This window comes from Mus caroli, chromosome 4 (assembly GCF_900094665.2).
Source record: "Mus caroli chromosome 4, CAROLI_EIJ_v1.1, whole genome shotgun sequence".
Taxonomy (NCBI): Eukaryota; Metazoa; Chordata; class Mammalia; order Rodentia; family Muridae; genus Mus; species Mus caroli.
The window spans coordinates 145,039,565-145,050,740 of NC_034573.1; the positions used below are offsets into that span (position 1 = coordinate 145,039,565).

The window sequence follows — 11,176 nt, forward strand, 5'->3', positions numbered from 1 at the left end:
AGCTCAGGGATGGTACCACCTACAACGAGCTGCTCCCACCCTACCGCCCGCCAATCACCAATTAAGAAAATGTCCCACAGCTAGGTCTCATGGAGGCATTTTCTCAATTAAGGTTCGATCCTTTCAGATGACTCTAGCTGTGTCAAGCTGACATAAAACCAGCCAGCCTTTACCCTTATCCCTTTGGCCTGCACAAAATACTCTGGGCTTCTGGGTGCTGGGGAGAGACTGACCCTGGCCACCAGCCGGTGACGCTTGAAACCTCAGACAGCCTCATTGATTAGATTTGCCTGAGTCAGACTCAGCAGTCACTGCTGTCATCCGGAGGCTTCAGACAAAAGGAAGAAATGAGGAAGGAGCTCTCCCCCTTTGCAGAGATTGAGAGTGACATGCCACCCTGTAATTTCAGAGCATGGCAGGGGAGCCAGGGGTCTGATTTACATAAGATACAGGGCTTGGAGAGCCTGTTTGCCTCTTAAAACTCCCAGGCATCCTTCTGGAACATCTCATCCGAATACAGAAATGTCCCTTTGTGCTCCCTAAAAACGGGTGCTTTGGTAGGGACAGGAAGGCATAAGATCTCAACAATACCACGCTTAACATGAGCAGGCCCTGTGGGCACAGGTTGGTACCTGCCTCACTGCTCTGGCCTCCGGCAGTCACGGCCTGTAGGAAGCTCACCAGGCCCAGTCACCTGTGTACATAGCAGTGAAGGAGACCAGCAAGTACAGAGCCTGGTCCCTGAGTGCAAGGAGCTCTTGCCCTCCAGACTCCACTGACTCACTGCTGAGGCTGGCGCTAGGCCTGGAAGGGCTGGACGGCAGGGAGAGGTGGGGTCCTAAAGAAGGTTTTTTGTGTTCTCAAAGTCTGGTCTCTGCCTTAACACATGGGCACCCAAAGCCAGACCAACACTCTTACAAGGAAGGAAAGGGATTATAGTTGGGTACACCCACCCCAGCACCAAGGTCAGGCAGGCAGTAGGTGCCCATCGGTCGATCCTGCAGGCACCTTCTGCAGGCTTTCCTGGGAGTGAGCTTGTTTCCGTCCAGGGCCCCTCGACGCATTCCTGCAGAGACATTCCAGGCATGTTTTGGAATTTCACTACATGACAAAGGGCCCTGTCAGTCCCTGCATGATATGAAGTCGTGTCAGCTGCAAAGGATGGACTTGATTTAATAAGTGTGCCTGCGAATTTGTCCAGCCACACATGAGCGTTCCACAGAATCAATCGGGGAAGGGCTCTGGTTACACTCCCCCCAGGAACTCTAACTGCATGCCTTGCGATGGAAAGAATGCATCTGCCTGCAGCCCCACCAGTGAGGGGGCTGACACATATCCAGCCTCTGAGTAATGTACATGGGAAGGCCTGGCAGACGACCTTGGGCCTGATCGCACACTGGGTCTCTCACCCGCTCATCCAGTGCCTGACACATGCTGGAGACTGTCAGGGTCCCTACTCCCTCCTCAGCTCTGAGGGAAATGGTTCTAATTAAGACTTTCATGATTAGTCATTTAATCAGTCATTAGGCCAACACAGATGGAGTCAATTAATTTTTTTTTATATACTTGAAAAGATAGTTGATGACAGGCAGCCCTCTGAGCTGGCAGTAGGTGGCCACTGTGTACCTAGCACTGGACTCTTGTCCCCCTTAAGGAAGCAGCAAACACTCATGGTAGGGAGATGCTGGAATCCTAGGCTCCCACTTGCCCCGAACCTGGGGCTTCTAGATGCTGCCACAGGCAAGGCTGCCTCACAGCAAGCCTATGAGTATCCTCCAGCCATAGCACAACAGTACCAGGACCTTTTGGGCAAGAACCCACTGGCTTGGAGCCTGAAACAGTAGCACGGAGGTGCTATGACCAGGTCTGCCCCAGGAGGAGGATCAGCACCCCAGAGATGAGGAGCCCTGTGTGGTGAGGCCCTTGTGTAGGCACCGGAGTGAAAGAACCCACTGGCTTGGAGTCTGAAACAGTATGGTGCAGAGGTGGCACTGAGCCCTGGACATATTCTGGACATATGCTAAGGCAGCTATGCATCCTACAGCCAACAGAGACATAGCACACCCCAGGTCCATAACGCAGTAGACTCACAGCCTCAGAGGCGCTCGCACCCAGCCATTGTGTGTAGGACCCAGTGAAGGAGACCGCCAGGCTGTTGGGTAAGGATGAGACACAGGGAAGCGGTCTCATAGCGCCTCACTGCCTGCTTCAGTCCCTGCTTATCAGATCACCCAGCCTATTGATGTCAGGATGCTGCAGGCCTGGCTCCCCCTGAGACTGATTCTGAATGCACTTTTGGGCACCTCGCTCCCCTCTGCTTCCCATACAAGCTGGGTTGGGGAACTCCGGGGAAAATGCCTTTTAATGATCTCTAATAGACCCAGACACTCCCAAGATGTGGTTCTGACAACACAGGCACCTGCCTGTTCCCTTCCCCAGCCCTTTGCAGCTCACCTGTGCCTTCCTCCCTGGATACTGAGCCCCCCTCTGTCTGCAGGATGTATGCTTCGTGGCTGATGCAGAGCAGTGGACCTCACATTAGCCCTGGGTTGAGGTCCCCATAGCATAGCTGCAGGGAACACGGGGGTGCTATGACCAGGTCTGCCCCAGGAGGAGGATCAGCACCCCAGAGATGAGGAGCCCTGTGTGGTGAGGCCCTTGTGTAGGCACCGGAGTGAAAGCACAAGGTGAAGTAGGAGTTACGTCATGTGACTCTGAGGCTGCCTGGGCCCATATGGCCCTCTGTCACCCAGCTGCCTGCATGAGCAGCGGGTGTCTTGCTCTGCAGAAAGCCCTGGGGAAGAAGGAGAGCTGAAGGGACTCCTAGGTCCCTCCTTTGTTCAGGACGTATATTTTTTAAAAGTGTGTGCACGCTTGCATGTAAACTTGTGAAATTGCTGGCACAGCCCAAAAGAGGGTGTCAGATCCCCAGAGGTGGAGTTAGAAGATGGCTGTGAGGCACCTGGTGTAGGTGCTGAGAACCAAAATTCTGGATTTTTTGCAAGAATAGCAGGTGCATTTAACTGTTGAGAGCCATCTTTCCAGCTTCCTCTAAAAAGTTTTAAGGACAGAAAAATGAGCCCTGTGCTGTCCAAGAAGGAGTAACAAACTGAAACAGGTGTGAGGGCTAGGCAGGAGCAGCTGGCCTCGGATGTGCCTTTGTCCTGGCTCCTGGCACCCTAATCTCCCCCCCACAGCAGGCTGTTTCCTGCCTGTGCTGGTGCTGGGATAAAGATCCAGGCAGGATGGCGACCTTAACCCCTCATGTGCCACTGTCAAGGGCCTCTTCCCCAGCTGAACAGGTATCCCCCTCCAAACAAAGTGAATGAACTGGGGTTCCCACCTGAGACAGGGTGCACGAGGGTGAAGACATTAAGCCCCTGCTCTGTGCCTGGGAAACATGCACAACCATCCATGGCTGTCCAGAATCTTGGTTGAGCCCTCTGTTTGGGGCCTCATGGGAGTGGTGCATGACCAGCCTGGCCTGTGTGCTGAAGTTCTTGCCCTGGCCTGTATCCAGGAGAAGGGATCACAGGATTGGAATCAGTACCCTGCCGGTGGGAGCGCAGACATCACTGACCAAACTCTCAAACCTCCATTCCTTTCCTTAGAAACTCAGTGACAGCTTCAGTGTGTGTGTGTGTGTGTGTGTGTGTGTGTGTGTGTGTATGTGTGTGTGAGACAGTTCTAATTTGGAACTTTGGCTTGGAGTCTCAGGGTTATAGAAGCCCTGGGGCTCATATCCAGTGTGGCCTAGGCTGTATCTTTGGAAAGCTGCCTTTACACCATCATGGTCTGTTAGTGCAGGGACGTGGATGTACCCAGCGTCTAAGGACCTGAGGACAGAAGCATCTGCTCAGGCTCCTGGCCTTGACCTGGAGGTTCAGATGGATTCAGAGACCCAGGAACCTCTACTTTTCACCCATGTGGCAACTTTCCTTCTAGCCTGGAATCTAGGACTCACTGGGCTCTGGCCCTACTTCAGGTCCCCTAGGCCAGACTAGGCACAAGGAGGATGGTAGGTATCTGCTTTTATAAGCTAGACTACCATGAGCAAAATGGCCAAAGCAAGACCCCCTTAAGCAGCCCAGAGCTCCTGCAGGGCTTGTAAAGCCCGATCTGTAGCCACCGAGGGCTGAACCCATGCAGCTATGGGCAGAAAGGCATAGCCTCTGTGGCCGGGCTCTGGATGAAGCTCTATCACCTGGACCCCACTTTGCTGTTTCCACTCTTCTGTGAGATCTGACTGCACAGGCCCACTACACAAGGCCACAGCTCCTTAGCTCTCCAGTGAACCACAGAGCCCCACCATGCCCTTCACAAACACACCCTGGTATTGTGGTTGAAGGACGCTGCAGGAATGTGCGTCCCAGCTGACCTGACCACCCAACAGTAGCTAGGACTGAGAACCCATGTGAGGCCCCCACTGCACCTCAAGCTGCTAGGACAGGTGACAGTGTGGGTACGGAGGAGGCTCTGCCGTGTGTCTAGTCAGTTTGGGACCAGCCTCCTGCCATGCCTCAAGCTGATAGCCTTCATGTGCCTCTAATGCCCATGTTCTCCAGCAGAGCCCACGTGGTCTCGAAGGGAAAGACCCAGAGGAATAGTACTTACTAGTCACCCTGCTCCAGAGAGGCCCCATGGCCCCTGGACCTGTGACCTTCTGTAGCTTGGAACAGGCCTCTCTGAAGCTGAGTCTGTCTGGCTGATGGTAGAATTCTGGGCAAGCATGAGCGTGCCCATTCAGTGACCTCTGGGGTGAGCATCAGGAAGTTCCTCTTTGCCGAGAAGCATCTGCCCTTAGACTTGTACCCTTGGACCATGTCAGGTGATGGGGCAGTGCCCAAGCCTGGACTCCACTGAGAGCTGGCACCTGTCCCATCTGCTGAGCTCCCAGAAGGTGAATGGCATTAGCTGGGCTCCCTCATCTGGTATTGGGCTATAGTGACGGGAACATATTTTGCTTCCAGCAAAGACAAAATATGTGGAATTGGACTTGTCCCCTCAAAAATAAAGAAGAAGCAGTTAAAAACTAGAGATAGAGAGATGAGCACCAGTCAGTCAGGGAAGGGTAGGGAGCCCCAAGGGGTGGAAACAAGGAGGGTCTCCAGGCTGCAGGGCTGGGAAAAGAATCCAGGCAAGTCTGAGAGTCTTCTGAGGGGAAGAGACGGAGCTGGGAGCCTGTGAAAAGGCAAAGAGTGAGGCCAGCCTGGCCTACGGAGAGAGTTCCAAGACAGGGCTACACAGAGAAACCCTGTCTGGAAAAACTGAAGAGGAAAGATGAGCCTTGGTCAGCCAGTCGAGCCGAGGTCAGTGTACACAGGCCCCAGGACAGAGCCACCTGTGTGCAGGGTGGAAAACACCCAGCTGGAGACCTGGAAACACACAGGGTACTGGCAGAGTTCCCTTAGTAGTTCAGAATAATTAACCTGAACTTAAACGATACCCAACAAACCCTAAAAGCAAAACCAAGATGGAAGGCACCATCTCGAAGCGGCCAATGTCAAGAACATTTCAGTGGGCGCAGAAGGACCTCAATCCATAATGTGTGAAGTCTGAACGATTGGAAAGGGCTGAGGGTTATTAGCTTAGCACCCTGGAGCCCTAGGCTTTATCCCCACACCACTACATAAGTCAGCAAGCAAGCAAAGGATACAGAGAAACACAGCCCAGAATGAGTCCATCAAGACCAAAGAAATGACGAGAAAGAGAGAGAAAGAGGCCACTGAGGAGCATGAGGGTGCTGCAGCTGGACTCCATGCTCACCAGGAAAGCTGAGGGGCTGAGGGGCAGGCAGAAGCCCCAAGTCAAACTAGCCAGGAGCCTGTGGAGCTCGATTCAGTCAAGAGCATGGGCCCAACATGTGCGAGTGAGGCCCTGAATACCACACTTGCCCGCAAAATAATCCCCAAACTGGCAGGGATGAAACAGACCCATTCAGAGCGAGGCCCTTCCTGAGGAACTGCTCTGCTGACCTGAAGGTGGTCTCCAAGTCATTCCAGGAGCTGAGATGAGAGAAGCAGAACACACGGGGAGCTAAAGACTCCAGAACGGGAGAGAAGGGGAGGGAACAGGAAAACGCTCAGGAGAAACGATGGCCAAGGTTTTGTTGTTGTTGTTGGCCTAATTTTAAATTTTTTATATTTTATTTTGTATGTCAGTTTGTGAGACTGTGAGCACACACCACAGCCTGAGCACAGCAAGGAGGTCAAAGGACAAGTTTGAGGAGTCAGTCTTCTCTTTCATCATGGAGTCAAAGGGTCACCAGGCCTATGCAGCAAATGCCTTCACCCACTACCAGCCTTGCTTCTTAGAGGTTCAGATAGCCCAGGAGGGCTTTGAACTCCTAATCCTCCAGCCTTCACCTCACAAATGCTGGGATTTAAACTTCTAAAAATTTTTGGTGGAAATGAAAATTCATACCACGAGTCCCAATCATAACAAAGCATGATGGGGCAAGCATTCCTGAGGTCCCAGCACGCAGCATTCCAGGCCAGGGTGGGCGACACAGACCTCATTTCAAAACAGCAATGAAGACATCAGCGCCTCTGGCAGTGTGCTTACCTGGCATGCACATAGGTTCAATGTTCGGCACCCCACAAACTGGCCATGCTGGTGTACACGTGTAATCTCGGCACTCTGGAGGTAGGAGCAGGGGTGGGAGTTCAAAGCCTGAGCAGCCCGGGATATGTGAACACCCCCCCCCCGTTCCATATCAAAAAGAATGAGGGAGAAAATGACACACACACACACGAATATATATGTATATATATGTGTGTGTGTATATATGGAGAGACAGAGACACACACACACACACAGGAGAGTTGGAGAAACTCTTCGAAAAGGTCATGTAGCACTCCCAGCTTACTCAAGGATACCAGCCCAGTTTATGGACCCCTCCCTGCCCAGTGCTGGCAAATGTCTCCTCAGCTGGGCTGCAAGAAGCTCATGATGTGCACATCATTCCTACCTGAAGCTCTCCCTGACACGGCTGCCGGGCTCCACAGAATGGTCTTCTTCTCTCAAACTATCTCTCAGGTCTCCTGGAGACCTGGCCTGAGGCCTGACTACATGCCTCCCTCCACTGCCCAGTTAACTACTGGCTCTGAGGGCCCCTCACTCAAGACGCCAGCTCCTGCCTGCCTCTGTCTGGCTTCCTCAAAGCCCTGGGGGTCTCTAAAACTCTGAGAACTCTCAGGGTTCTTGTAACCCCCTTTATTTCTCTTAAAGCTGGCAGCCAACAGACTCTAGTTACTCCTGCTGCTAAATTATTTATCTCTTCTCCTTTAAGGTGACTCTTGGGTCCACCCAAGGCCTGTTTTCCCTACTTAAAATGAAGTCATTTAAAAATCTTTTGTCTTTAATATTTTATCACCCAAACCAGGCAATGTGGTCTTTTAAGTTTGTCAAGGGATCAGAATCCGCTGGTACTTAAGCCCCACCTGGACAGGGACTCTCTGCACTGTCCCTAGCTCTGCACTGGCTGTTGGCCACCTTGAGCCACTAGTGACAGGAAATCAGCTGTCCCGGATGGAGGGCCAGGGCCAGGGTCAGGGAGGAGGCCCAGCGGCTGTAGTTTTGAGGCTCCTCCCCGTCCATAGAGACCCATCGTTCAGCATGCAGCTCGGCTTGACCATCTGGGATTGAGGCCAGGTGTCTACATGGAGCCAGCACCCTCATCCCCCACCCCCCACCCTGCTCCCCTCCCAGTCAGGAAACAGGAGAGGCTCCACAAACCTGATTCAGAGACCTAACCCCGGGAAGTGCCAGAGGGCCCCATATTGCCACGTGTACTGGCCACATTCATCAGGGCTTTGCCAGGTCCTCCTCAGATGACCCACCCGGGCAGCTGGTCCTCCTTTGGGGTGTGTCTCCAAAGCTGGACCAGCCCTCATTGGCTGTTTTCAAAGCCCAAGGGTGTGTGGGGCTCGGGCTTCAGTCTGAAGAATGCTTCAGACAAGGTTTGCACCTTGGGAATCCCACAGGGTTCTCGTGGATCCTGTGGGCAGCAGTGAGGGTCCTTCTTTCAGACACAGGAGCCAGAGGAGAGCCTTTGGATAGGGGTTCCAGAGCCAGGCCTCTCTCTCTTCCCTCCATCTTCATCTGTCCCTCTTCTCCCAGTTAGGATTCTCCCAGGTGACACTTGCCTTTTGCTTATTGGAGGGATCACAAGGGTGCCACAGCCTCAAGTTACGTCTCTTTTAGTGTGTGTGTGTATGTGTGTGTGTGTGTGTGTAAGGACAACCTTGGATGCCATCCTCGGGAACATTAACCACTTCCTCTGAGACAAGGTTTCTCATTGGCCTGAACCTCAGCAATCAGGCCAGATGGGTTGACCAGCAAGCCCCAGAGATGCCCTTGCCTCCTCCTCAGCAGTGCTAGAGTTACAGGCACATGCCACCATGTCTGGCGTTCTTACATGGGAATTTAACTTGGGTCCTCTTGCTTGCAAAGCAACAGCTTTACTGGCTGTGCCATCTCCCTAGCCCCTTGAGTCACTTCTTTCTAAAAGATAATATATTTCTTGGCAACCCCCAAGCAGGTCTAGACCTCAGCTGTTCTCAAACCAGTTCCCAGCTCCTCTTCCATTACACTAGTCTGGGTATGAGAGAACCTCTAGCATCCCAAAAGCCATACCTTAGTTCTGAGGAAGCAAGATTGGTCAAGGTCATAGGGTGGTGGTTACACACCTGCCCAGCAACTTTGGGATTATGAGGCCCCAAAGTGGGGCTTAGAGTGCAGGGGACCAGGAATGGGCTGCCTGTAGGGGGTTCTCCAAGAGGAGACACAGAGAAGCATGACACACATGTGTGGACAGTACAGTCTCTGCTATCCCAGGGCCCAGCATTTGCCCCAGAACTGTTGGCCTTGGTTTGGGTGGAATCAATACCCAAAGAGGATTGTCAGAATACTCAGGTGCCCTGCTTTGCTCCCCACAGGCCTGATGGGACCACAGTAGAGCCACCGACAGCTGCATATCTAGGTGGGTATTTAGATGTGGACCATGAAGAAGCCCATCACTGTATTTACAAAGATAGAGGCAAACAGTGCCTGAGGGATGGGCCTGGGGGTGGTGACCGTGGTTCAGGGAAGGCACATGCTCAGGTATCACAGAGGTAGATGGAGGTAGGTGTGTGGGTTGTGGGTAGGGGGAACATCACAAGCTACTTCCAGACCTACGTAAAAGGGAGCTGAGACCGTGAGGCCTCCAGGAAGATTCACAGAGAAAAATGTTCCAGAACGCTGAGAGTGAGGTAGTACAGAAGGCTTGAGTAACTGTGTGTGTGTATGGTGGGGCTCTCTTTACCATCTCAGAAGAGTAGCTGCCAAGATGGTGGTGGCTGAATTAACAAAGGACCAATGACAGCGAGGCCATCAGCAGCTAAACCTGAAGGGCTTGGGAAACACAGCATAGCCACGAGTCTCAGATCCTCAGACCCTCACATGCCCTAGCACAGAACCCCTGCATACTGGAATACCCAACCCTCCTGTGGGCAGTAAGGGCAATCTGTAGGCTCGAAGGTCTCAGACAGAAGAGCCCAACACTGGGGAATGGATCATTGGCCCAGGGCCTTTTCAGAGCTGTCATAATCTTAGGGTCCGGGCAGTGCCCAAGCTGGGCCTGGGCGGGAGGCCTTTGGGCTAAAGGCCCTATTGTGAAGGGGAGGCAGTCAAGCCTGGGTCCTCTCCACCATGCTAGAGAGGCCCAGTCCTGGAGGACAAGACTGTCCTGGAACTCACTTTGTAGACCAGGCTAGCCTCGAACTCAGGTGTGGCACCACCACACCTTTAATGAACTTCTATAGACAAAGTTCTCTCCTCTAAAAGGGCCCAGGCTGATAGAGGTCCAAAGAAGGGTAGATGCTTGTCTGCCCGGCCCAAGAGATTAGCCTTGTTCCAGCGTCTCTAACACCCATCCTGGTGGGAGGCCACAAGGCCATGAGACCCATCTCACATAGGGTCATAGGAAGCCTAAGAAATCAACCACTCACAGCTTGGCAGGGCTTTGAGGTCAGGGTGAGCCTGGGCTTGCAGCTCTGCTGCTGGGCTCGACTAGAAAGAGCCTGGAACAAGGGGCAGGGGTGGATAGAGCATTCCCACCCACACCCACTGCTGAGTCTTTGATCAGCACTGGGCGAAGCCCCCTGTCACCTCCGGACAGTGAGAAAGATCTTTCAGCTCCAAGATTGAGGGTGTCACACAGGGCAAAGCCAGATGACAGCCAAGCCCCTCAGCAAGAACTGCCTGGGGGGACAGGATTGGAGCCCACGACTGAACAATGTGGTGTCAGGGCCAGGCCTCCCTCCAGTGCAGCCACCAGCCAGCGCTTCTCATACCAGTCTTATGCATCTGATGGGGGACAGACCCAGGAACAGGGTCAGATCAGGCCTGTGGCCTGGTTCAGCGGCCATGGCCGTGAGCTCACACTGGCTCTCCAGGCCAGCACCCTTGGCCCAGCCTGGTGCAGCTGCATGTTCCTGGGAACGCCTAGAGATGGGCTGCTTGGGAACACTGTGGCTGCGTCGCTATGCAGGGCTTTTCTCCAGCTGCCAGAGCGGGGCTGGCCTGCTGCCGGTGCTTTACTGATACAATGTGCGTCCCCCGCCCCAAGCACCCCAGTCCCAGTTCATGGGCCTCCTAGAGCCAGTTTCTCTAAAGAAACTGACCTAGGGCCAAGCAAATTCCTCCAGCCCCCAGGCCCACTCTCATCCTGTCCTGTCCAGGAAGGCACAGCCCTTAGCTGAGCCAGAATGGAGGGTAACTACTTGCTCAGTGGCTGGAATGTCACTCGGCTGGGCTCTGCTGTGCTTGGTGGTGGGAGCCTGCCCCAACCCAGTTTCAGCTGCCGCCACATTCCTGGTGTGAGCCTGGGCCAGCCAAGGAGCTTTTTCCACACTCTGGTGCCAGCCCCAGCGGGCTCAGGGGAGGGAAAGAGGGCTGTTTCTATGGCAACTTCCCTTTTTGTTATTTCTTATTTTCTTTTTTATGGTTTCTCCAACTTTGAAGCTCTCCAGACAGTTTACAGACTGTGGAAAGGAAAAGTGCTTTCTCTTCTGTGCCCCCAACTCCCGCCTTCCCCCCCCCCCCCCCAGTTCCCCAAGCTTTCCCTCTCCTGCCTCCAGTTTTTCCCTTACCCCAGCACCCCAGGCTTTCCCTCCTCCAGCCCCCCCACCCC

The 11,176-nt window shown here is 53.6% G+C and overlaps 1 protein-coding gene across 2 annotated transcripts in view; it reads left to right on the forward strand.

The window, feature by feature from the left end:
• Positions 1 to 11,176, forward strand: part of Morn1 (MORN repeat containing 1) — a 58,872-nt gene that overhangs the window by 46,669 nt on the left and 1,027 nt on the right. For both annotated transcript variants that reach the window (XM_021160537.1, XM_029476726.1), the window contains one exon: positions 8,940 to 8,983. In XM_021160537.1, coding sequence (XP_021016196.1) covers positions 8,940 to 8,983 — 44 coding nt within the window. The remainder of the gene's footprint in view (positions 1 to 8,939; positions 8,984 to 11,176) is intronic.